This window comes from Leptosomus discolor, chromosome 2, assembly GCF_034619465.1.
Source record: "Leptosomus discolor isolate bLepDis1 chromosome 2, bLepDis1.hap2, whole genome shotgun sequence".
Taxonomy (NCBI): Eukaryota; Metazoa; Chordata; class Aves; order Leptosomiformes; family Leptosomidae; genus Leptosomus; species Leptosomus discolor.
This window is the reverse complement of record NC_141392.1, coordinates 20,663,309-20,690,927: the sequence shown is the minus strand read 5'-3', so window position 1 is coordinate 20,690,927 and position 27,619 is coordinate 20,663,309. Positions and strand designations below refer to the sequence as shown.

General features: G+C 36.1%; 1 protein-coding gene across 24 annotated transcripts in view; it reads left to right on the top strand.

Annotated features, from left to right (window-relative positions):
• The window catches only part of NRXN1 (neurexin 1), a 719,965-nt gene that overhangs the window by 43,854 nt on the left and 648,492 nt on the right, over positions 1-27,619 (top strand). For 5 of the 24 annotated variants that reach the window (XM_086460685.1, XM_086460687.1, XM_086460698.1 and 2 more), the window contains exon 2: positions 20,985-20,996. The exons of the other annotated variants lie outside the window; for them this stretch is intronic. In XM_086460685.1, coding sequence (XP_086316811.1) covers positions 20,985-20,996 — 12 coding nt within the window. The remainder of the gene's footprint in view (positions 1-20,984; positions 20,997-27,619) is intronic. 24 annotated transcript variants of the gene reach the window in all.

Sequence of the window (27,619 nt, the reverse complement as noted above, 5' to 3'; positions counted from 1 at the left end):
ATATTATCTCCTGAAAGCCTAGTAAAATCAAGATAAATAAGTTTTAGCAGCAAATACTCATTATTTAGGAAAATAACATATTTAAGATCAAAGTCTGCCTCATGTTAAACTAATGGCAATCTGATTTAAATGATCACATTTTATTCACTATAAATCAAGTTATGAACATTTTTAACCAAATACATGATATGAAATTATCATGGAACTCTCGTTCTGATAGCACTTACAATAGATTTGCAAAAAGATAAATTTCTTCACCATGGAATGATCCAAAAATGTGTAGACAGGGAGCCTGAATCTTATCTCAAAATAGTTTTGAAATACCACGTACACTTGAAAAGCTATAAATCTCTTCCCCCCACCCCCTAAGATATGACATAAATGAAAATGAATGCATCCTTAGCTCAAATAAATTGGCATGGGTCTATTGATTTCAGTGAAGCAATCCAATATTAAATCAGATGTGGCCTTTAAATACAAACAAATCCCAACTGTCACATACAGTTATTGTGCTAGTTTAAAATAAGGAATGAAATACTGTGATTTACAGATGGCAATACATTTTTTTTAAATGCATTCTGATAAATGATATATATACAGGGAGATGAGATTTTTCCCAGGTGCATCATTTTAATTGTCATGTACATCTTTTAAAAGTTCTAGTATCACCAGTGTTTATCTGGCTCAACTATCTGGTTATATTATTTTGTTAATTGCAGAGCTGCCTTCAACTGAACACAAATATTTTCCCATGCCAATCTATTCATGCCGGCAGAAACCTTGCATGTGAAGGAGCCAGAAATATGGAAAGGTCCAAGACTGTTAATTCTTAGAGCCATTAATGAAAATTCTCTTTGATAAGGAAACAACATAACATATGCAACATATGCATCATCCCCATGTCTACTTCCTTTATATTCCATACTTACACTGCCTTCACCATTGCAGATGTGATAGCTTGTCATTTATGCCATTTAGTAATAAAGTCAAGCCCCAAGTAAACACACAGAACAGTTTGCAACATGTTTAAAAATGCTAATCAAACATCATAGATTTGTTGCCATAGATGAAATGGGCTGAATAACAACAGGTTATGAAATGTGGTAGTTTCATCTGCGTATGTAAAGATATGTTTAAAATACATTAATTTTTTGTATAATTAAAAATTGTACAGTAAAATTGTATTATAAAAACTGTACTTTTAGGGGGAACACTATGAAGAGCAAAATAGCCTATTTATGGCTTTAGCAGAATCTGGAAAGAAATCTCAACACATGCAGAAGGGGTACAGTGGTTTTGAGGAGGTAAAGTTTTAAGAAAGAAACTAAATTGTAAGTGAGATACTGTATTTGAATAGCTAGAATAGAAGTTTTGTCCATTGTTGAAGATCTGTGGAAAATCTTAGTTATACTATGAGTTTGACTAATGAAATTCTTTGAGGCTAGAACATTCTCTGGCATATGGAGACTCTAAAGTAGTATATGATAAGCTTTGTTTAGGACATTTGCAATTGTTTGCTGATGATCAGACCAGGGGAAAAAAAAAAAAAGTTAAATCTCAAATTAGTGCATTACCAGATTGTTCCTCTGATATGTTAATGAGCCAATTGACAGAGGTCTGTTTTTCGTTTATCTTACTAGCCAAGCTTGAGTATTCTCAAATGAAAAATGAAGAAAAAAACCCCAAACTTTTAAGCATGCTGAATTACCTAAGGCAGATATGTAATCACTTAGCTAAGAAAAGCTATAGATGAGCTTTATCAGATTTTAGCCATTACAGATAATGCAGTTATGAGCTACCATAGAAGAATATTTCTGACCTAGAAATCTATGAAAGAAGATTTAAGTTAAGGCTGTGATACACCACAGTAGAAAATGAGGAACCAAATCTATGCATTTCAATCACATTTCTTCACTTACAAGTATCAAACCTAAGAATGCAGAAGTGGCAATAGAAACAGAAATTAAGGCAATCCTACTGAGCTTGAAATTATGCAAGGGTGACAACTTTTTCGGTTTTACAGCACACCTTCCAGAAGTGTTTACAATGCTAATATATAAAGAGAATCCTGTGGTTTTAAAAGCTGCTGAGTCACATTTTGCCTTCACCAGAGTGGAGCAATCAGTCGCCAATACAGACACGTTGCACAGTGTAATGTGAAATTACAAATCAGCCGGACACATCCACATGTGAAAGACAGCAGAAAGACTGTTAATCAACATGTGAAACAGCTGTTAAGAAGAGAATTCTATGCGTCATTGGAAAAAGCTGGCAATTGTTCCCCCCAGTAAACATGCTTTTCACAAGTGAATGTGAGGAGAGCTGCATTAGAGTCTATTAAAGTACTTTTTGAGAAAATCATAGAATGAAATAAAAATAAAACACTTAACCTCTTTGCTGCGTACTATCCGTGTTCCAAAAACAATACTGTGGTCAAACAAGAGGTTCCCTGCGAAAAAGGAAAGCTTAAAGCATGACAAGTGATAGCTATATGACATGACCAGAATTACTCAGTCAAAACAATTGAAAGATATTTTTTCCTGCTGAATTGGCAGAGTGCTGTTAATTCTTCAAGAAAAGAAAAGGAATTAATTATCTGATTTTTTAAAGTTGAGCTATTCAGAAAAGTCACTGAAGCTACAAAGAAAAATATCTCACATTAGAAAGGCATAAGCATTGGATCACGAAATAGAAGGCTTAACTTATTAGAAATATTGTGTCTGAAGAAGTTGTTCTAAAATACCCCACTCATTCATAAATTAGTATTAGAAATAAAAGCACTTCATGATCTCTTCAGATGTAAAACATAAAATCAATCTTTTTTTGTGAAAAAATAGTGCAACGCATTTTCTTGTGGAGTATAATTGCATATATTATACTGTAACTGGACCAAGACATCCTTACTCTGACTGATCACCACAAAAGCATCCTGGTCTCTCAGAGAATAGTTGAGAAATTTATATGAAGAAAATCCAAAATTTATAAAAGTTGACTCTGTCAATATTTAAATATGAATTTAATTATGATCTGTGAAACTAGCTAGACAATTGAAATGGGAAGACAAAGTAGAAAACAAAGCACATAATTGATGTTGAAATATATCTTGTTTTAAAATTATCAGTGTTCAGATGTCTTGTCATGCAATTATAGGCCAGTTGAAGGCATAAGATCCTCTTCAGTACTAATGCCTTGTAGCATCATATACTGTAATATAGTTAAATCCTACTTTTACGTCTTTTATGATCTAAGCATTAAACTTAAAAAACAAAGTTAGTGGGACTTATTTTTCTGTTTTAAGGTCACAAAGAGTTTTGGGCTCTTAGGTTTAAAAAAAAGAGGAAAAATAAAGAGTCACATGTCAGTGCAGTTTGGCAAACTGTCCAATGCTTATCTAGAAGTTCCAAAATATACCTCCTTCAGCTGTATATAGACGATAATCTGAATAACACAGCCAAATCTTCTTATATTAGTCTTTGATTTCTGTGTTTTATTTGTGTATTTTCAAGGGATGATATACAGGTAGGATTGTGTTGTGACGATTTAAGCAGGAAGTGTCTTTGGTTTATGCTGTATATAAATCCAAAAAAAATGTAGGCAGATGAATGCTTACATTTTAATTGCTTTTTCATGTAAATGTCTCCATTTCTTTCATAAAGCACAAAGTGCACCAGTATCTAATTCTCATTTTCATGTGTGAATGTTGAAGTGTGAATCATTCAGGAGTCCCAATCTGTAGAAACTTGAACAGAAAAAAGACATCCTGTATTTTATTTACCAATTTTATTTGCATGGTTTCATAGTAACTGGCTAAATGATATGTCTTAGTACTCTTGTATTTAATTTTCTTTCTTCCATTCTTTTACAAGTCAAAATACTATCTACAGTCTATGTCATCCGTGAAAAAAAAAATTAGCTCATCTTTGAGAGCATTTTCACAGGCAAAAAAAAAGCAAACAGGAAAGACAGCATTATTTTTTTTTTCCATTCATAGCAGCAGTGTCACAGTGTCACATCGCGTATTGGCAGAGTTTTTATTTTTAGTTTTCAAAGAGTACCTACTTTATATAAATGGTAACATGAGAGGCACAAAGAGGATACCGCAAGTAGCCTGCAAAATCAGGAATAGCATTTAAGAAGATATGTGAAAGTGTAGACTACCTTGCTGACTTTCTTAGTTGCTTTGGGTTCTTCTCTCCTCAAAACTTTGAATAATATTAAAGCATAGAAGCCAGGAAAAAAGATGAAGTTTCATTGTAAGTAAATGGCATACACACTTCTAAGTCTCTTGAATATGAAGGGTTTAGAAAATACCATGTAGGGGATACTTTCAACAGGTTTTTAGGGAAGAAAGGTATTTGTTTGGAAAATGTTTCTAATTGGATTGCTGGATGGCCACGGCCAACCAGTAAACTCTTGTACCTCTTAAAGTAGCATTTGCAGAAGACTTATTCCTCTTGGTGCAGTTTCATTGAATTGAAAGGAATAGAGCTTGTTAGGGGTTTTTGAACCTTTTTTAAGGTTTTCATTAATACGGTCAGTGGATTAAGTGGAAAAGTGAATGTAAAAGATATATCTTAAAATTCAAGAAATTTTTGTTTACAAGAAACCAGGCTAAAAAAAGTTTAATTTATTGTGCAGGTAACAATTAAATATTTAAACTACTCTTCTAATTGTGGAGATTTATGTTACCTTATTTTTTTCTATTTCTATTATTTCTTAGAAAGTGATAATTATAAAAAGCCTTTTAAGGGTGATGGTATGAGTTACTATATTGCCATAGTCATCCATGAGCTCTGATAACATTTAGCCATTTACAATCAAGTGAATATTTTCTCCAGATTTTTCAGTTTCCTTTGTATTTACTACTCGTTTGTTTGTTTGTTTTGTGGTGGTTTGTTTTGTTTTTTTAGTTCTATGCTGAGATTCTCAAAATAACCACCACTGAATCTTTCCCAGTTCAGGAATTAACATAATAGCCAGCACATGATTCCTTTCTGTGTAATGCATCTCAATACGAAGCTGTAAACTATCTGCACAGTGTATGAAGCTGCTTGTCTAGCATGTTCTTTTTCCTTTGTCTGGTTTAAGTTTCCCTTGTCACATGCAGTGGCATACTTTAAGAAGCCATTTTCATTACTGTGGTTCTAGTTTTATACTCAGCAGATGCAAACCGACTAAGGACAATGAAAAGTGCTCTTTGACTTCAGTGGTCCTCATATGACATTACTCATGTCTTTAAATGTATTTTTGTAAAATAATCTCTTGAGTTTATTTGTTTATAAGTATTTTCAGTTATCTTTATTTGCCTTAGTAATTACAGTAAGTTGTAACTATTTGGGGGTTCATTTAACACCAAAGACCCAGCACTGATGTGGGAGTGATGTGGATACTGCACTTCTGCATAACCAGAAGTAAACATTATGTTGGAATTAATTAGGCTTCTGGAAAGACAATGAGACTGGAAAATTCATTCATTAATTTGCACAGAAGAAACCAGAGGCATAGCTCTGCATTACAACTGTGCTGTTGCTAATGATGAATAGAGAGAGAAAAATCCTGCTCATTTTGGAGATTATAGGCTGTGTGCTGCTGGGCAGGCGGTTAGAAAGGTACCTTCCTTCTTATGAACAAAACACAAGTGGAAATTAATACGTTGCAACAGTTTCATGTCATTCTGTAATATATGAAAAAATGCTTAGAGTGTATACTTTTAGTTCTTTTTAAATATGTCATTCCAGGTGTATATTTTTAAAGGAAAAAAAAAAATTAGGAAAATATAGGTAAACTCACCTTGCTTCTAGGTTTTGATGTATAAGCTTAAGTGGCCACCTGAATGCTAAGGGAGTCTACTGCAGTTTATATAGTTCTGTATTCATAGAACTGTGAGCAGGAGAAAAACTGAGTGGCTATCTTTATCATCAGACAAACTAAATTAATGATAACATTGATAAAGTTACAGTAGGCAGTAGATAATGGTAAATCATATTTCAAAGTAATTATTTATTATAAAATAATCGATGTTTAAGGGCAACAATTTTGTGAATAGATGAGTAAGTCAAGAAAGGAAACAATTTTTGCTTTATGATTACTCAGGTGTTCATAGTAGCTTACGTAACTCAGACTCTTAGAATAAGAGAGGTTTTATACGTACATAGATAGATATATTTATAGGAACACTGTTCATTGTGAGCTTTGTTGAAACTTAATGCTGTATTTTATTTCTTTCACATCTATGACTGTTATAAAATGCCATCATATTAACTAAGCTTTGCTAATTTTCTGTGTATTCCTGGAACTTTAGCTAGAGCTGTAGCTAGATCAGGCTTTTGTTGAATGGAAGCAGAAGTGAAACTTCTGAGCTTTGTGAGGAACTTCAGGTTTTATCACTCATAATTAAAAAGTTGATGGGAACCAGCTGTACAGCTTTATAAAATACCAAATGCTTCTTGTGCTCAGCACTTTTCATGTCTGTGAAAAACATTGTTTCTTTTGAAAAATGATTATCTGACACTCCAGCCTCCTCTCTGAATTAGTTTCTACCCAAATTCAGTCATTTGACAGATACAGGAAAGGCAGGAGCCTCAAACCTATTACTGATGCCTCTTCTTTCTATTGACATAGCTGCCTTTCTCACAGTTCATCGGTATGATCATAGACTGCCACCCTTCTTAATGGTCATTGTGCATTTTTTTTAAATTACTCAAAAAACCTCTCTATCTCTCAGCATGTTCTTTCATGTTGTTAAATGTTCTCTGGAAATTACTACCTTTTTAGTGTTGAACAAAACTACAAAAAATAGAGAAAGAGCAAAATGTAAAGAAAGCCACCTTACAGTTTGCTTTCAAAATTCTACAAGTGGCTTGCACCATCAAAATTATTTATTTATTGGATAAGGGCAAATATTTTCAGGAACTAACACATGGCATGAAAACGCGAAATGCTAAACTTTACACGTTATTTTGATTGTGTGACAGTTTTATGTCAATCCACATCCTTTCAAATTAGGTTTAACAATCTATAATACCATTCAAATAATTAATTCAAATTAACCTACAGTTCATGTTAGCATAAATCAGTTAGAAATCTAGTGAGAAATACTTGGAACTACAAGTTTTCCTTGTTTTCTTTTCATCATAGAAAAAAGATCTTACCTTTTTTGTCTTAGTTTTGTCATTTGTAAAGTGGGCCAGATATGTGGATGGATTGCTGCTGGATATTGCTGCTGAAAGATATTTAAGCAATTTATCAATTTATAATCCTAAGCAAGAACTGGTTTTGCACATGGAAAATGTTAGAGACCTTGCTGTTATGATGGGAAAGACAGTAAAGCAACCACTCTCGTTAACAGTTGCAAAGACATTCAGCAAAATATTTGCCTGCAAACATTTGAAACTCCAGCTTTGACCTGATGGGAAAAAGGGAACTGTCCTTTGTACTTTTTGTAAAGGATTGTAGTTTTTATTTTGCAGAAGCTGTGTCTCAAGCCAGAGGCCAGGAACCTTATTTATTTTCTTCCCATTTTTGTTCTGAAACCATAAGTATGTTGAAAAGAGCAAGCTAAAAGCTTTTGCTAAGACTTTTCAGATGTTCGCAAAACAAAATTAACCTCTGACATTTTACTTAGGCTAAAAAATGAAAGATGTTTAATCTTTGTTGTTTAGAGTGCAGATGGTTGAAAAATTGTATTAATAACAAAAAAAAAAGTATTTTACTGTTTGTAGTGCTGCCAGTGTGGATACAACAAATAAAACGTAGGGAATTCAAACAGAGTAAGAAACAATATGTGACTTGAAATATTGTGCAGTCCATGGCTGAGTACACAGAGCGGTTTTAGAAGAACGTGAAATTTAATGTACTGGCACAAGCCACAAACCCTGTTGTCTATCAAACTGAACAGCCTAATGAGTTTAAGTTTAACATTTTCAGAGAAAAAGTACTCCCATAAAGCAAGTAGGTTACTGTTAAAAGATGGTGATGAAATATTTCCCCATCCTCACCTTACCTTCAGTGTTGACCAGTTCATCTCTGAAACACAATACCAGATTTTTTTTCCTTAAATCTTCTTGTAACAATAATAATACATTTGTAATAAGGCTGGAATTACTCCAGATATTCTGCCTCCTCCAATGGTTACAATTTCTCTGGATGAACATCAGTGCAAATATTGTCAGAATGTAGCCTATCAAAATTTTTTCTCTTACTCTGGGGTATATTCCTGGACTTTTTGATGCTCTTTACAATCACAGGCATTATATATGATTTGCTAAATAAACTCAAACCTTCAGACATGTAAGTGTATGTTAGCTATGATCTTAGCTAATAGAGGAATTGCCTTTTATAAATAGGAAGTTATTTTGCAATGCAGTGACAGATGAATAACATAAACCAGCACCATTCCTGTAGATCAGATAAGAAAAAGATATATGATATACTTAAACGTTATAAGTCCATATAGCTTCATCCACTGCAGAGGAGCTGACCTGACTAATATCAGAGCTTCCATGAATGTCATTCATAAATGATAAATGGCCAACAGTGTAGAATGGGATGTCTAATTTGTAGGGAGAAAGACGATGACATAGATATAAAGAGTGTGTCAGAGGTAAATGTAGTAAACAAAATACTTTCTTTAAATGTGTCATTTACAAAGTACAACTTTGGGGATTTCTTTTTAACCGAATTGTACAAAACTTAATGGTTTTTGAGCTGAGTTAATTTAAAATGTACAATAAAAGAGAAAGCAAAGAAAACCAGGGTCACTGAGAAGAACAACATAAGGTTGGAAACTAATGACCTTGTTCTGCTAAAGGACTGAAAGATTTATTTGTCTTGTTACTGACAGAAGAAACAGAAGGTATCATCCCAGAGACAGATACATTTTCCTGAGAGAAAGAAAAATGTTAAAGACCTTGCTGTTATGCTGGAAAAGACCATAAAGCAATTACTCCAGCTAAATTTTTCAAAGCATTAGGCCCAGGTGAATTCCATTGGTGAGTTCTGAAGGAAGCAGCAAGAAAAACAGTTAAAATTTCAAATACATGTTTTTGATTCATAAACTCATAAGAACAAAAGATCTTATGAAGGTCATCAACTTAACTGTTTGACATTACATACAGGAAAACATCAATACAATGGATATCAAAGGAAACAAATAATGACAGTTTAAATGACAACATATTGAAATTTTTCTCCAGTAACAGCAGCCAGCCAGCTTGCTTCTCTATACAGTCCCGAAGTATAATATCCATTTACAAAAACTGAGAAGCTTAAATCTATCATTTTTCTCCTGATAGCTTTTGCAATATAACACATGTTTTTCAGTACAAGATTCAGCACTCCACGGAAGTTATTAAAACTTTAGCAGTAGTCTGATATCTATGGAAAGTAATACAAAACTGTGGAATCTAAACACCTTAGGTGCATGATTATTTGCACATATTATTCAGCAAAAAGCTATTTTATACATTCATACAAACCTGCTGCAGAAATTGCATTACAACCTAAGTACCAAGAACAGTAGCAAATCTTGTCTTCTAGATATGGAGTTTAGACCTAATTTTGGCAAAGTAAACCTTTGCCTGTAGATGATTCATTCCTTTTGGATGAACTTATTAGAAGCAAAATTCAAAAAAACCCATGAAGCAATCTATGGCATTTTAGAATTTTGACAAGACACAAATATTGCCAGGACTAAATATACAGATAAAAACTTCCAATATCTACATCTTCATATGAGAAATAAATAGATTTTGATATGTTATATATATATATATATGAAGTCTTGTAGCAGCCATGCACAGAAACAATGTGGCTTTTTGAAGTGCATTCTACAGAAAAACTATGAGCACTTTAATGTAAAGTTTGGATTGTGCAAAAGACAATAGCAACATTTGCGAGTCCTACCACTTGTACTATCAACTTTGATAAATAATTATTTTGCCTGTTCTTTGAGCTTTCATTTTTCCCTGTAAAGGTAGACAATGGTTTTTACAGAACAAAGTAAAGAATTAAAATATGGATATGAATGCTAAATCAGTGGTTCTGTCACATCTGTAATTTTAATCAAAACACTGTATTTTAGAAGATTTATAGAAATCTGTAGACTAAGTGAAATTCATACTGAACAACCTACATATTTGTAATGGTTTTGCGTGGCAAGGTTTTGGTAGTTTGGGGCGTCTCCTGTGAGAAGCTGCTAGAAGTTTCCCCTATGTCCGATACAGCCAGTGCCAGCTGGCTCTAAGACGGACCCATCGCTGGCCAAGGCCGAGCCCATCAGTGATGCTGGTAGCGCCCCTGTGATATTGTGTTTAAGAAAGAGAAGAAAGTTATTGGGCAGCAGTAATTGCAGTGAGAGAAAGGAGTGAGAATGTGTGAGGGAAACATCCCACAGACACCAAGGTCAGTGCAGAAGGAGGGGGAGGAGATGCTCCAGGCGCCAGAGCAGCGGTTCCCCTGTGGCCTGTTCTGAAGACCATGGTGAGGCAGGCTGTCCCCTGCAGCCCATGGGTGGTGGAGCAGATATCTGCCTACACCCTGTGGAGGACCCCACACCCAGAGTAGGTGGATGCCAGAAGGAAGCTGTGACCCCATGGGAAGCCTTCACCGGAGCAGGCTCCTGGCAGGACCTGTGGATCCATGGAGAGGCAGAAGCCCACGCTGGAGCAGGTTTGTTGCTAGAGACCCCATGGGGACAGCCCACACTGGAGCAGTCGGTTCCTGAAAGACTGCACCCCATGAAGGAGACCCTCACTGGAGCAGTTCATGAAGAACTGTAGACCGTGGGAAAGACTCTTGCTGGAGAAGTCATGAAAGACTGTCTCCCATGAGAGGTACCCCACATTGGAGCAGGGGAAGCATGTGAGGAGTCCTTCCCCTGTGGAGGAGGGAGTGGCAGAAAACAAGCGTGATGAACTGACCACAACCCCCATTCCCTGTCCCCCTGTACCACTCAGAGGAAGGAGAGAAATCAGGAAGAAGGGAGGGGTGGGGGGAGATGTTTTAAGATTTGGGTTTATTTCTGATTGCTCCTCTCTGAGTTGATTGGTAATAAAATATACTTTTTCCCCAAGTTGAATCTGTTTTGCCCATGATGGTAAATGCTGAGTGACCTCCCTGTCTTTATGTTCACCCATGAGCCCATTGTATTTTTCTCTGTCCTGTCCAGCTGAGGGGATTGGAGAGTGATAGAGCAGCTTTGGTGGGCACCTGGCACCCAGCCAGGGTCAAACCACCACAGTATTTTTTAGTTATTTTAATTGTTCTGAATCAACAAAGATTTGTAGTATAATTACTTTGTACAAAAATAATTATATTTGCCGGATGCAATAAAGCAAGTATTGCCTGAACAGAACTCAGCATACTTTTAAATAGTTAAACAATTCTTTTCAGCTTTGATGCTGTTCAAGCACTGTTCAACTATAGCCAAAGAATTGGTTTGTTATCCACACTGTTTTAGTCACAAATCCAAACCAGAGCACCCTAGGGGCTGCTATGAAGAAAGTTAACTCCATCACAGCCAGACCCAGCTCACAACTACAGTCTTTCTTCGGTAGGTCATGTACACGTGTACTTTTGCAGGTATTCAATACATTGCATAGCGTAAAATACATACTTTGACTGCCACAAACTTAAATCTCCCAATGCACATTAAAATGCTTCTGAAATAGGTAGCAAAATATACTATCTCTTTGTTGTTATTTTGTTCTTAGCTTTCTTATCAGGTGCAAGACCATCCTGCGTGGGTATTTTAAGCATTCCTTATGAAAGTGGTGTATTGTTTACATTTCAGCTTATTCAGGACCTCGATGTCCATGAAGTACATGAATGCAGCTTGACACTTTACTGGCCAGAAGCAATCTTACCTCTATTAGAGGTTTACTTTAAGAAAATGTATAAGGGTATATGAAGTTTTGGAAGACTGCAAGAAGGGGAACATACTGCCAAATTTTAAAATTGCAGTAAAAAAGAGCCGAGTCTAGCTTGCCAGGTTAACTTTAGTTCCTGGAAGAATTTGGAACAAATATTCAAGGAAATTATTTGTTAGCAGTTGCAATGAAAGGAAGAGATGAGTAACAGTAGACATTTATTTGTTCAGCAACAAATTACATTAAACCAATTCTTCAACAATTGTTAGAGATTGTCAAGAAGCAGCAGACGTCATGTGTTCTTAAACAAATCTTTAGGCACTGTCTAACATGACATTCTCTTAAGCAAGCTAGGAAATCTTGGGCTAGATTAAGTTTCCAAATTGCTGATAAATTACATACAAAGTTGGCTGGATAACTATGCCAGTTGTCAGTAATTCCCTGTCAAAGCGAAGGACAAACCGACCATAGGCATTGCTCCTGGAATCAATTCTTTGCTACTCTTCTTTAATCAGCCTGGATGGCAGAGCATAGACCAAGTTTATTAAATCTGTGATAACGCAGAGCTGGCAAAGAGAAACAGTACACTCAAGAACAAGCCTTGAATTCAAAATCAGCTTGACAAATTAGAGGAAAGGACCAAAAGACATGCTAAAACTCTGTGGAAACAAGCGGAAGGTGCTAGGCGTAGGAAGGAATTATGGACAGCAAAAATATGCTTTAGAAAAAAACTGGTGAAATACTGTTTCTTTGGAAAAGAATCTGTGAGTCTGCATGTATCACGTCCTGAACAGGGGGTCAGCAAAGCCATGAAGTTGTAAAAAAAATCTAAGAACATTTTATCACTTGTAAATGGAAATAAAGCTTGTAAGACATGGCGAAGTAATTATCCAATTCTGCTCAGTGCTGTACTCCAGGCTGGAATTCTGCATCCAATTTTGAGCACTGCATTTCACCAACAAAGTAAACCTATGAAATAAAAAAGAAAGGACTTGAGCTTATGTTTCTCCTTTTACAAGAGAAATGACTAAGGGAGGACCTGATGGCAAAGATCAAGTTTAGAAAGGGGTAGTATAAAAAGTAAAGAAATAATCTCTTCTTCTTTTGTCCATGGTAGATAGGATAAGAAATTACGGAGTTAAATTGGAGCAATTAAGTTTAAACATTAAGAAGAATTTTCTAATGATAAGAATAGTGAACACTGAAATAGGTGTAATGGAAGTGAGGGACGGGAAGACATTAAATATTATCAGGACTGTCGTAGACATAGTTTATCCTACACTAAGGAAGAAACATATGCTGGATGGTTCTGTTTTTTATCACAATTAATTACATTGATACATCCCTGGAATAGAGTAAAATATTCTGCGTAAGAGCTGGTGGCCACAGAATTACATTTTCCAATACAGTAAATGTCAAAGACAAAATGTGCTAGTAGCTGTAATAATTCAGTATCTGATTCCTTGACTTTTAATATAAAATATTTTTGCCTTCAGGTTAGAAATAATGTGGGTTGTTTTTTTTTTTTTTTTCCTCTTCCTTACTCCCAGTAGTCAGATTGTTGGAAAATTCTACTTGTTTCTACCTTGACAAACTGAGGCTTGAGGGCCTCAGCAGGAGTGGGTTACTGGAAGGAAGGAAGGAAGGAAAGAAGGGACAACTCAAAGGGCGATGGCAGTAGAAAAAGTGGAGCCGTGGTGCTGTTTATCTATAATGATTAGAAAATAGGAAAAGAATCCAACAACACAAACGGGATTTCAGTTTGCTTGGATCGGACCTCACAGGGTCATAAGTAGCCCAAGAAGTGACAGAATGAAATCTGAAACAGCATAAACCTTTGGTGAAACTTGTTGCTTCTCCTGTCTCTGCTTTTTAAATCCTATTGTGAGATGAAGAAACAGATGAGGAAGTCTAAGTGAATTGTTTGTATTTACCTCTTTCCTGAAGTGGCTTGATGTTTTTGCACGTAATGTTATTGCAATGAATAATATGTGGTGCTTTTGTTCTGGTTGCTTTTTGAAGACCCTGTAGTTTGGACCCAACTCAACTGAATATTTCTTTTCCATATTTCTCTCCGGAGAAAGTTTTTCTGCATATATAACAACATTCCTTCTCTATTACGCTTGATAAGAAGAGATTTTTTAACTTTCCTCTTGGTGGAAAAAAAGTAAGTCGTCTTTATTTTCTTCTGTTTGCCATTTTGTCGTTCATATTAAATCCACAATTCTTTCTACAGGAGACATAAAGCCAAAGGGGAAAAGGGAAAGTCTACAATAAATTAAATTGGCACTTGGGAGGCATTTCAAGTACCTATATCTGGGGTGCAGAAGATTCTGATATTTTTCTTGTCTATTTATTGATAGTAGCAGAGTTGCTTTCTGTTATGATAAAAATCACAAAAATAGTAGTCTAAAAAGTACTATCACTAAAACGTAGTCTAAACTGAGGAACATCCAGGATTCTTAGAATAAGCAAGCATTTAAGGCAATACACTACTTCCATGGGCACTTTCCTTCCTTAGTTTCCTAGCTGATAAAACAAGGAGTTCACAAATTTTCGCAAACTGCGTTTTTTTTCCTACTTAACAAAACAGAGTTTTAGAATTAAATCCACTATCTAAAAGATCCCTATAATTTTCACAGACATTATGATCTAGAGAAGCAGCGTTATAAACAACTTCCTGTTTCAACAAAATACTCTATGGCTTATAGGATTCCTACCTGATCTTTCATAAAAGTTAAAGTCTGGACATCACCTACCAGTAGACAAAATATTGTATGCCTAAGCCTAGCCAGATCTTCTAGCTTGGTTTTTATTCTTCATTTTCCTAAGTCAAATTAAAATTCCCCTACTGTGTTTTCTTCAGCTCAGCTATGAGTGGAAGAAGTCCTAGATGCACACATTCACTTGAATTGAATGACCCCAATGTCAGTCTCGAGCACCACCTGTGCTTGCATGGAACATTTACTTACCAAATTTTCTGTCTGCTTCATGGAGACATTTGTATGTATAAGCCGCTGAGCTCCTTCAATGAAAGACACTATTGAATCACAGAGAGGTTTTATTGCTTAACAAAGTGTGGATACTTCATCAGTGAACTAAAAAGATTTCTACCTGCAAAGATATGAACTCCGTGCCCAGAGCCTGAGTATACAGAATCAGCTGATAAGGGAGAGTAATTTTTAGTGATCAACCTTCAAAGATTAAAAAAAAAAAGGAGTATAAGCAGAATGAGCAAAAAATAACCCTAGGAAGAACCAGTTTAAGAGGTTTTTTGCCCCAAACAAGGTAGTAAATTCACCTGTAAAAGTATAGTTTTACAACAAGATTAAATGCTTTGTTTTAACACTCTGCATTATTTACTAAATATAATTATTCTGTAAAGTCCATATTGGAGTCATGGTATGTCTGTAGCTGCCTGTAGAGATCAAGACCCATTTTTTCTCTAGATATTTATTTACTAAAATAGTCTTGTGAACTGTCATCTCCGTCTTTTTCATAACATCAAAGCTAGGTGATTATTTTTCGTGAGGAGTGGAGCTCGTGTCTTAACGGATGAAACTTGATTTTTTCAAGGTACTGTGTAATTCCTGCATGTGTTTTTGAGGTCTGTATGGGGCTTTTTCATGCACATGAAGTATGAGTATGAGTGTGCTAGAGTTTCAGAATCTACTGGAGTATATTTTGTATCCCTGTGAAGGAATGTTTCAGCCCTCAAAATCTCTTCAATCCTCTGTGTAGCACAGTGAATGTAATTGCCTATTATATGTAAGTTCATATTCACATTACGTCTTCTAGAGAGGGTCCTCATCAGCAAGGTAATGTGTCCTGTTTTACCATACAGTTCATCCGTTTTTGTTGTTCAGTTTCTTTACAAATATTTTTCCTCCCCTTCAAATCACTATTAAATTACCTGTGTAATGTTTTGTTCACAAACCAACATATAACAGTGACAGGATTTGTTGATACTGCACTGGAAATCAAATTTGGGCATATGGGTATGCTAATTTCTTAGTGAAAAGATGTGTACTTGCCTAAGCTACTCATCTTATATTGGTCTTGTTTTGCATGAACATCTCTCCAAGTCAGTGGGAGATGCTGATAAAGACTGAGGTCAATAATACACACTTATTACTGTGCTTTCCATGGCAGACCAGGATGCCAGAAAACATATTACCCTGGAATTATTTTGCTTGAGGTAGTATTGTTGGTAAGACTCTCTATAAGTTAATACTGTGTTCTTCAAACCAGCGAAGTGCTTTCTGAACAATTGCATATAAGGTGCTGCTTCACAGTGATGAATGAGTGTCCTTTCTGTCCCCGGATATCAAGCTCAACTAGTCTAACCCTGATTGGTAAACTGACCTCCAGCTTTGTCTGAAAGCTGTCAATAATTCTCCATGCATTGCACTAGAAGCATAATGAGCAAAGACTTCAAATAGTACAGATAATCGCAATCATGTTCATAGTTTGTACTGAATATATTTAGACTATTCTTTGAAGGGGGAAAAAAAGGCAATTATCCATTTTTTTTCTACCTGAGCCTGGATTTACAATTCAATTTGTAACGGAAGATTACAACAGAACTAAAACCAACCCACTTTAATATAGTTTCTTTCATATGACCAAGCGGTACACTCAAAGGGATATACAGGAACATACCTGAAACAACAGTACTGTTTCCTCTAAATGGCTCCAGTAAATATATTTGTTAAAGAAAAATCAATACAGAAAGAAAAAGGAATCACCACTCCTGGGGAAAAAGAAAGTATTTAAAATGCTTTATAATTGTTCAGAAAATATTTGTGGGAGGAATGACTCCTGGAAAACCTCCCAAGGTCAGTGAGATCTATGGCATTGTGCTGAGTAAGTTACACTTTTTCTTATGCACTCAGATTTCCCAAAAGAAATTGCTATTCTTCCTCTTTTCCCCTTCTTTCTTTTTTAAGTCTTTGTTTTCCATTGTTGTAGTAGTTGTTTTTCTTCTTCTTCTTCTTCTTCATCTTTCATTTGCATATAGTCCTTATATTTGCTAAGAACACTACCAAATTCCTAATTTACATAAATGAGTGGGATCACTCTTGTGTATAAATGATACCAAAATATGTGTCACTGTTGCACAAAGATGACTAAGCTCTCTGTGCAAACTTCAGCCTTTAGGGCCCGATCCTGTAATCTAGTTACAAAATTCCTACTGACCTTAAATTTCCAGTGGAACTTATATCTCATTTCAGAGAAACATAGCTGCTGTTAGTGCTACATGGTGAACTTTGGTTTCCCTTTGTATCCACCACTGTTTTCTTCCAGCATGGGTGAACCCTGTTCAGTTTCTAAAGATGCTGGGGCCTAGAAGGCATGTGTTGCTGCTACCCAAATTAAATCTGTACTCCACTCTTCACTGGATTTGACTTATGTTCTTTAATGCTTGTGACTACAGCTATTTTTTACAATATTTTAACAAATGAGTAAAAATAGCTAACACTTGAATGAGATCATTCTTCTAAATGTGTTTCTCCTCTTCTTATGCTCCAAATTGTATGTAATTGGATGATGCAATTCTAAGAGAAGAATTCCAATTTAAAATGTGTTTATGAGGGTTTCAACCAGAGATTTGAACTTGTGTTATAAGGGAATTACACCAGTCCTCATATATTTAAAGTAGGTCTCATGTCTTAGTGGAGATTTGCATAACCATATCTTCCATCAGAATCTGCACTTTACCATTTGATACTCACTCAAATCAATTTAGATGAAAAATCTATTTGACCTATTTTAATAACTTTACTATCACAAATCATATCTAAGTATGTGGGTATGTAGGCATTCACAAATAAAACATATGAAGATGCTAACCCTGTGATAATATCAACGTTTTCTGTGGTTTACTTCATCTTATAAAATACCGGTTTGGACAAACAGCCTTGACCTAATATATAATATGCAGCTTGGTGAAGCAATAACTGTAGACTAGAGATGGCACTAAGCTCATTTTAACTACAAAATAACCCCAAATCTTGAAAGCATTGTGGCAACTTCCATTTCACTAAAAGCTATTGATTAGAAATGCTTCCCTGGCAGAAAGAGGGGACTCATGAACTCATTATGTTCCCATGATTCACCATGAGATCTCAATGGATCTCAAGATCTCTACTGATGCCAAGTAGCAGTGCAGCAGATAAACCATGAAAATCAAAGAGCAATACAGGTCTTATCCAAGCTGTATAAATTAATGAAAAGATTTGTCTCCATCTGAATGGGTTCTAAAGAAGATCCCGTTGTATGTCTTAAGAACTATTCCTGCCCAGTTTTTCTACCACTTGGTTTTTTGCTAGAACTTAACTTTTTTTATTATTTAAATTTTACACTTCTCATGAGACTACTTGTTACCAAAGATAGAATAAACATGTAACATAGGACATTACATAAAGGACATGTCCTTTTTGTGTAATTTCATTGTAGTATTTGTTAGGATACATCTTTCAAGCCTTTTAAATTTAAATCATTGTTATAAGATGTAAGAGAGTAATAAAAGCAAAGTTGTCTAAAGGTTATGCCCATGTCCTAACCAGAAGGTGGTGTATTTCATAAATTTGACCCACTACAGAAAACAGTGATAACTCACTAATAATGGAGACTGGAGAAAAAATGATAGTTGTCAATAGTGAATGTTAAAAGGTACATTGAAAGAGATAAAAGAAAAACACTTGAGATCTTGATATTCTAAACTATTTTTGGAGACAAATGGCTTTTTGGGGAGGGGGAGTTGTGTTGTTTTAATGGAAGTAAAATGGAGCGTCTCTTCTACATACATTACAAGCATGTTTGGGGAAATCTGCCTTTTTTTTTTTTTCTTTTTCTAAGAAAGAAATGATTTACAAGCATTAGATGTTGTTCATAACAGACACTTTTGGAGTAAGTATACATTTCTTAAAGCAAGAGGCATTTGCTATAAGCTGTAAAATGCAGAATGAAAAAATGGACCAAGCACTTTTTACCTTGCTATATAACGAGGCTTTGCAACTGAAAATAATTTGAGTTATGTTGTTAGTGGCTTTTGTACAGTTCTTATAATTTTGTTTTGTAACAAACTATAATTACAGAAAAGCAGTTCCTTGAAATATTTTCTTTAAACAAAAGAACATACAACAAAATCAAAATCCTATTAATCGATACCGCTTTTTCAAGTTCATAAGCACCTTCATATGCATTAGTCTTTGTTTTGTTGGATTCTAAGGAGACTTTTCCTGAAGTTCAGTGTTATCTGTTACCTTGGCACGATATAACTTTTTGGAGGAGTTTTGTGTTAGTAAAGTAATTTTTTTTCCTATGTTCAGCGCGAAGATTGCTTCTGTTTTAGATTCTGTATATATTAATAGTTGGACCATAGCACATCATTTATTGTTCACTATGTTTGCTGTATTCATTACATTTATACACACATTACACTACATAAGGTAATATTATTACATGAGTGAATGTGCATATGCTTATGTAGTCTGTGTATTCAGTATATAGTCATAACAATTCCACCTTATTCAAATACGAGTTTCTCTCTTAATAGATGGTTTCTTTATTCTGAAAATGTGATTGAAAAAAAGATGCAAGAAATATTTGTGGTTTGTTTGGGGGTTTTGCCAACTTGATCAAGAACATAGGTTATACGATACACAATCCTTGTTTTCATTATTATAATTCTGCGAATTGCCTAATGGTGTAAATACTCTGCCAGGGAGAAATTTTAATTATGGTTTAAATGTAGGATTTTTTCCACTTTGGGAACCTCAGAATTATTCCTCCTCTTCATGAATAAAAACTAGGAAGTGGGTGATTTGTGTGCTTGTTTCAATAATGGGCCAACAATCAAACAAGATTTCTGTTATTCACTGGGATTTACCTTACAGAGAAGGATTTTCCCTGTAGGACAGTTTGCTTGGTCCACTTATTATAAAATTTATTTTTAATAGTATAAGAAATACTATTTTATATCATGCTTAAGACGTAACCTCAAAGGAATGCTAAGAAATACATTCAGACCACATTTTAATGGATATGTATTTTCATATTACTCAACCAGTAATATTTATGTTTCCTCAGATATTTTCTTCTATAGCTCTACATTTAGATGGTCTCATTAATTTCTTTCTGAACTTCTATTTGACTTAGTCACATGAAAGGTCATTACAATATTCCCTACTGTCCCCTTAATATATACACCAGGGCAATACACCACAGAGATAACTTTTCATGAGGAAATATTATAATTTGTTCTAATAAAGTTTTAGCCCAATAATAGTTCTTAACTGAAGATTCTTATGTTGATTTTTTTTGGTGCCAATATCTTTGTCATTTGCTGTAGAAGAGCTGACAATAGGAAAGATGCTTTACCACTTTTTCATAGGCAACGTACTACCATATTGATGTATGACAGATGAATTACATCACAGCATAACTATAGAAAAAGATAAACTCCACATGGCCTATACTGAAGGTAGTGTAGGTTTAGAAAAAAAAAAAAGTAAAATTATTAAGGATTAGCATTAGAATATATATCCAAGTAATTTCTTTCAGAAAGGAAAAAAGGTAATATGGAAGACTTCAAGAATGGTCAAAGATTACATTATATTGAGTGTCTGCTATAGTCCACCTATCCAGGAAGAACAAGTGGATGAGGCCTTCTACAGATGGAGAAGCTTCACATTCATAGGCCTGGTCCTCATGGGGGACTTCAACTACCCTGATGTCTGATGGAAGGACAACATAACAGGATATAAGCAATCCAGGAGGCTCCTGGAGTGCATTGATGATAACTTCCTCCTCTAAATGATAGCAGAACCAACAAGGAGGGGTAGTCTGGTGGACCTTATACACCAACAAGGAAAGGCTCACTGGGGATGTGAAGATCAAGGCAGCCTTGGCTGCAGTGACCATGGTGGAATTCAGGATCCTGAGAGCACAGAGGAGGGTGAGAAGCAAGGTCACAACACTTGCCTTCAGGAGACCCTACTTTGGCCTCTTCAAAGATCTGCTCAGAAAAGTCCCATGGGATAAGGCCCTGGAGAGAAAAAGGTCCAAGAAAACCAGTTAATATTTATTGATCAACTCCTCTAAGCACAAAAGAGTTCCATCCCAGTAAATACAAAATCAGGCAAAAATGCCAGGAGGCCATGTGGACAAACAAAGAGCTGCTAGCCAAACCCAAACATAAAAGGAAGCATACAAAGGGTGGAAGCAAGGACAGGTAGCCTGAGAGGAATACAGAAATATTGTTTGAACATCCAGGAATGGAGTTAGAAAAGCCAAAACCCAAATGGAATTTAATCTGTCCAGGGATTTCGAAGATAACAAGAAGAGCTACTATAAATACATTACTGACAAAAGAAAAACCAAGGAAAAAGTGGACTCATTGTCAACAGCACAGGGGACCTAGTGACACAAGACATGGAAAAGGCTGAGGTACTGAATGCCTTCTTTGCCTCAGCCTTTACTAGCAAGACCAACCAGGTCCCTCCCAGAGACAAAGGGGAAAGGCTGGAGCAAGGAAGATGTACCCTTGGTGGAAGAGGATCAGGTCAGGGAATACTTAAGCAAATCAGGCATACGTAAGTCCATGGAGCCTGATGGGATGCACCCACAAATGCTGAGGGAGTAAGGCCACTCTCAATAATCTTTGATCAATCATGGCATGTGGGAGAAGTACCCAAAGACTGGAAGAATGTATGTCAACCCCATCTTCAAGAAAGGCAAGAAGGAGGACCAGAAAACTACAGGGTGATCAGACTCACCACGATCCCTGGGAACATGATGGAGCAGCTAATCCTGGAAACCATTTCCAGGCACATTAAGGATGAGAAAATCATCAGGAGTAGCCAGCATGGCTTTACCAAAGGTATCACTTCTATGATGAATTGACCTGGTGTATGAGAGCAGAGCTCTGACTGTTGTCTACCTGGACTTCAGTAAGGCCTTTGACACTGTCTCCCATAAGATACTCACAGAGAATCTGATGATGTAGGGGCTGGAAGAGCAGGACAGTGAGGTGGCTTGAAAACTGTCTGAATGGCCAGGTCTAGAGGGTGATGATCAGTGGCACAAAGTCTACTTGGAGGCCAGTGACTAGCTGTGTACTCCAGGGAACAATACTGGGGGTACTGATTCTGTTTAACATTTTCACTAATGATCTGGATGATTGGGCAGAGTGTACCCTTAAGTTTGAGGAACAGCCTCAAACTAGGAGGAGTGGCTTATACACCAGAAGGTCATGCTGCCATCTAAAGGTACCTTGGCAGGCTGGAGAAATGGGCTGACAGGAACCTTATGAAGTTCAACAGGTGTAAAGTCCTGCACCTGGGGAGGGACAACCCCATGCACCCATATATGATGGAGGACACCCAGCTGGAAAGCAGCTTTGCAGAAAAGTACTTAAGGGTCCTAGGGGACACCAAGTTGACTGTGAGCCAACTATATGCCCTTGGAGCAAAGAAGTCTAATGGTATCCTGGGCTGCTATAGGCAAAGCATTGCCAGCAGGTCAAGGGAGGTGATAATTCCACTCTACTCAGCACTAGTGAGGCCACACCTGGAGTACTGTGTCCAGTTCTAGGCTCCTCAGTGCAAGAGAAACATGGACATACTGGAGAGAGTCAAACCAAAGGCCACAAAGATGATGAAGGGACTGGAGAACCTCTGTTATTAGAGTCCCAGCTGAGAGAGCTGTTACTGTTTAGCCTAGAAAAGAGAAGGCTCAGGGCAGGTCATGTTAATGTACATAAATACCTGAAGGGAGGGTGCATAGAGGACAGAGCCAGGCTGTTTTCAGTGGTGCCCTGTCACAGGACCAGAGGCAATGTGCACCAACTGAAACAAAGGAGGTGCTGTCTGAACATCAGGAAACACAGGAACACAACAGAGATGTTGTGGAGTCTCAAACATTGGAGGTATTCAAAAGGCCCCTGGACGTCATCCTGGGCAGTCAAGCTCTAGGTGGCCCTGCTTGAGCAGGGAGGTTGGAGCAAAGACCTCCAGAGGTCGGACCAAAGACCTCCAGATGTCTTTTCTACCCCAACCATTCTGTGATTCTTCAATATTGATTAAAGTGTAAGGAAGAGAAGAACTAACTCCAACTTCATTTTGGTTCATTTTATAGATGTCCCCAAACTAGGACTGTCTTGAAACATCTGCTACCACTAGAAATTTTAATTGTGCAGTTCTAAGATAGGAACAGACATAGATGAAAAATTATTGTGTCAGGAGCCACCTTTTTCACCCATTCCAAACTCATGCCTGCAAGTTTTTTACATCACTTCGTAGCCTTATAAAAGTTACAATATATGTTATGCCAAGAAAATTAACTGTTTAAGCAATTCATAGCAAAGTGATTAATGAAAATCATGAATTGTTCTAAAGAACCTGTTTCCTGATTGCTATGTGTGCAAGTACTCTGTACACATGGGAGCACAATCCAGGCATTCATGTGGCTACAAAAAAAAAAAAAAAAGTAACTTAATTCCTGTAAAACCTATAGAGGAAATAAAAAATTTCTCAATTCTCACTTTAGCTAAGGATGACTAGATTTTAAGTGAAGAAATGTTGATTTCTTTTAATCATAAAATTTCTTGTAATTAGTTTCATTGTCATTATCTATAACTACTAATTAATCAGAACAACATTCAGCATTAGCATTGAAATGATTGTAGACTAGTAAAGGAGAAAATTAAGTTCTGTTCCTGAAAAAAAAGAAAGATATCTATTTTGTTCACTCACAGTCATAGATAGCTGTGATTAAATTTTAATTTGATGTCAAATTAAACACTCAGTTACAGCATGCTGACTTCCAGAGTACAGCTCTACTCACTTCAGAGGAATTTCCCATTTAAACGACCAGAAGGTTTGTTCTATACCATTCTAAAGGCTTCCAAAGGCAGGTTCAGCTCACTTCACATCCACAAAATGAATGCAAATAGTAGCCAAGAAAATTTTATGGTGACTAGCTAAAGAACTATACAATGAAGTGATTTTGAATATTGTTACTCAATTTTTAATTGTGTACAGTGCATCTCCTACATTTTTAGCTGTTAACTCTCAAGAACACTTTATACCAAATGGTCTTCAGCTGCACACCAGCATTCCCCACTTTCTATTAAAGGCAGTGTGAGAATACAAAAATATAGCTAGCTTTGCATGCAGTCCTACTAATTTTGGTGTTGTACTAGTCTGAGAAGGCACAAATATCCAGCTACAGAGACAGGGCCTGAGTGAATATCACGGATGGGTGAATGTGTAGTCATATGTCACCACCCTTTAGTAAGTATTAGAAAGGAGAAATACATGGTTAAACAATAGAGATTGTGAAAGTGTAGATAGCTGCCAGTTCACCACACAGTGCAAAACCAGTAGAAAAGTTTTAGGAAGCATTCTCTAAAAACAATATCCCTCTCCCAGACAATGTGACCTCTCTTCCTTTGAGTCTTCTGCTCATGTTATCCACTGGATCATCACCTCTGTAAAGCTCCCATCCAGTTGGAAAATTACTTCCACCATTCAACTACTGCACAGCATTTTAACTCAACAGTCAGCTCACCTAATCCTATTGTGTTAATGGGTCTAACAGATAAGTTTTGCTGAAAGGGTGATTGGAAAGGGATTTGATTTCTTCTAGTAGTAACTGGGGCCTGATTTTGCAGTATAGACATAATTGACTACACAAAGCACAGCACAACAAGGAATCAGATGTATTGGCTAGTTTCTACTCTCGCGTACACGAAAACAAGTGCAAATAATTCTGAAAAATCTTTATTCCCCATTTCACAACTGTTTCTTGAAGAAGTTATTGAATTAACTTATTTTATGAATGTTTCAAATTAATTTCAAAACAGGTATTCTTAAAATAGAAAGACCTGTGTTACCCTGCATCACCTTTACAGAACATAATCTGGTTTTGCCATTACTCTCTGCCAGCCAGAATAGTTAATTCTGTGTGAACAATTTTGATAGGAATATCCTGAAAATACTTTTTCATGCCATGTACCCAGCAGGGCTAAATTGGAGAAAATTCGAAGGATTAATAATGCTGGGAAGAAAAGAGTTATGGTCAGATGTGCAGGCCATGTAAAGCAGAACCAATTACAGTCAGTCCTTAATTCTAGTTAGTCTATCTATTCTCCGCGGTAGGAAGTAAGACCTCTAGTAATTACAAGGAAGAGGTCTAAAAGCACAAATCAAAGCAAAGTACACAGATCCCAGAGATTTTCAGTGGAAATTGAATGTTTTCAATCCAGAGAAATAGGCCCAGAGGCTAAATGGAAAAAGAGCAGCAGTTCTTAAAGAATATCTGGTTACTGAGGGAAATACACAGATTCACATTGTGTTTCATTTTCTGCTTGTACATGGAAATCAAAATACTGGGGAGGAAGCATTATTCTTTGACTCACTTTCACTTATGCAAATGATATATTTCTCCTTTCATTATCTCTATTATTAATATTGCTAAATTCAATTAAAATCCTTTGATTCCTAGTTGTGGTTACTGCAGCCATGACACAGATGCAAGAACACTTGTCCCAGTAACTGATGCAAATTTCTTTAAAGTATTGACATATTGCAAGTGGGTCTGAAGTTTAGCCAGACCCATTTTGGAGGAAAAGAATTAAATGTAATGAGGTGGCAAAATAAGGCCAAAGTCAAATTTCTTGGGATTGTAATATAATTAAAAAGCAGTCATTTTTATATCTACATCATGATCTCTCCCCTGAGTCAGTCCAAGTTTATTTAGAAGTATGGTAAAAATTACTAAAAATAGTGGACAAGTAACTTTCAAAAAATGTCAGTTCTAGGAAGTAGTTGAGAAAAAGGAGATGTCAGTATCAAAGATGTGCTTATGTGCAATATCTAAAAATGTGTGATAATAAAATAATCATAGATTAATAGCATTAAACTAAAGCAATGTTGAATGGTTTCACGTTTGATACACTTGTGTTGGCCAACGATAGAAAAGTGATAAAGCTGCATAGGGATCAAACAGCATAAAAATTGTTGACTCAGAAAGAGTATTGATTTAATTATGTCTTGATTTTGATTCTGTTTGTCATCTGCAGACAACTGGAGAGGGTATTAGAAAATATTACAGGGTGTAGAAGTAAATTGGGAGTGGGGGTATTTTCTCATTGGGAACAATAGTCATGATTTGTCTGAAATATTTTTTTTCACACATCGTATTTGAGTTCTTCATGGGAAACATTTCTCAGTGAGCTCTTTGTGCAAATGATGCAGAGATTAGATCCGAGAAAACAATTTATTTGAACATTTTTGTGTTTAACACGATGTCAAAGTATTTGCTGCTGTTTATGCTTAGTTTCTGTTCTCATTTAACTAGAGAACATTCAGAGATTCATACAGGTTGTGGCCAGAATGTACCACTATGAAAATATTAACCTGACCTCCGAATTGGCAAAAGACAGGATTTTTTCCAGTGACTACTACAATACAGCCCAAAAGCAACAACTGATACACAGTTTCTGTTAGACAAAGGCTCTGTCTTAAGATTTCAGGGAAGAATTTTCCAGTATTCCCAATGCTTATTTTATCTTTATTGAAAATTTTCATCTTCAGTTCAGTTTGAACTTTTCTGACTCTCAATCCTAGCATTTGTCTGGTTGAAAGGATTTCTAGGTATCAAGAATCTTTCTCCTGACATTGAAGGTTACAACTGTGTTCAAGACACCTCTTAATCTCGTCTTTGATATATTCAATAGATTGAGCATCTTAAGACTATCATTGTAAGAAACAGTTGCTGAGTTTTCTTAGGGTTTTTGCCATGAATGACTGGGATTTTTTTTCCGAAACGTCTTTCATTTTTACTTCCTTTTAAATACATGAGCACTGGAACTAAACACAGTAATGGTTTCAGTTATGCCACAAAAAGTAATACCATTTTCTATTTCTGTTTGTTATTTCTTTGCGTGTGTATTCAAAACTTGCACTTACCCCCTTAGTTGCTGCTTCACACTAGGAGCTCATCTACAGTAGCTTAACTAAAATGATCTTGTCATTATTTCATTCTCAATGCACTTGGAATACATAGTACTGTCTAGAAAAAGTGGCCTCACCTAGAGTAAATTCATGGATGTCAGTAGAATATACAGAGGTGTACTGAATTTGAGTTGATTTGTCTTGTACAAAACTGCCAGAAACATCTAATTGTGCCCTAATGATCCTCATTTGACAGAAAGCCTTGTCCTCATTTTTGATCCAGACAGGTCACCTGTGCTCCTGACAGTCTCTCACCTTTCTCCTGAGTTTCGTACAGGGCATTCCAGAAAAGAAGGAATCTTCACAGAGCTGTAGACAGAAAATGGAGCTAGAACAGAACCAAACTCCTGTTATTCTGAAATTTCTCCCTTCCACAGAAAAAAAAACAAAAAAAAAAACCAAAAAAACCCTCAAACCAATAAACAACCAATAGAGTCCCGTTCTATTATTTTTCTACCCACTGCACTGGAAAGTCCTCTGAATGGGTCCACTCAAAACCGTGTGGAGTCTGGGAGAGGCTGTAAGTTGACTTCAGACCTAATGGCACCATGTGGAAATGTGGAAACTCCTGGGCCTTCTTCCCTAGATTCTGATGGATTTGCAGGTTTTATGCATGATTCCCAAATTTTGTTCCACAAAGCCCAGCTGTAGGAAACACTACTTCCCTATTTACTCAATATTCAAGCAGAAGACTGCAACAGAATCAGAGTTCTGTACTGGGAATCTTTA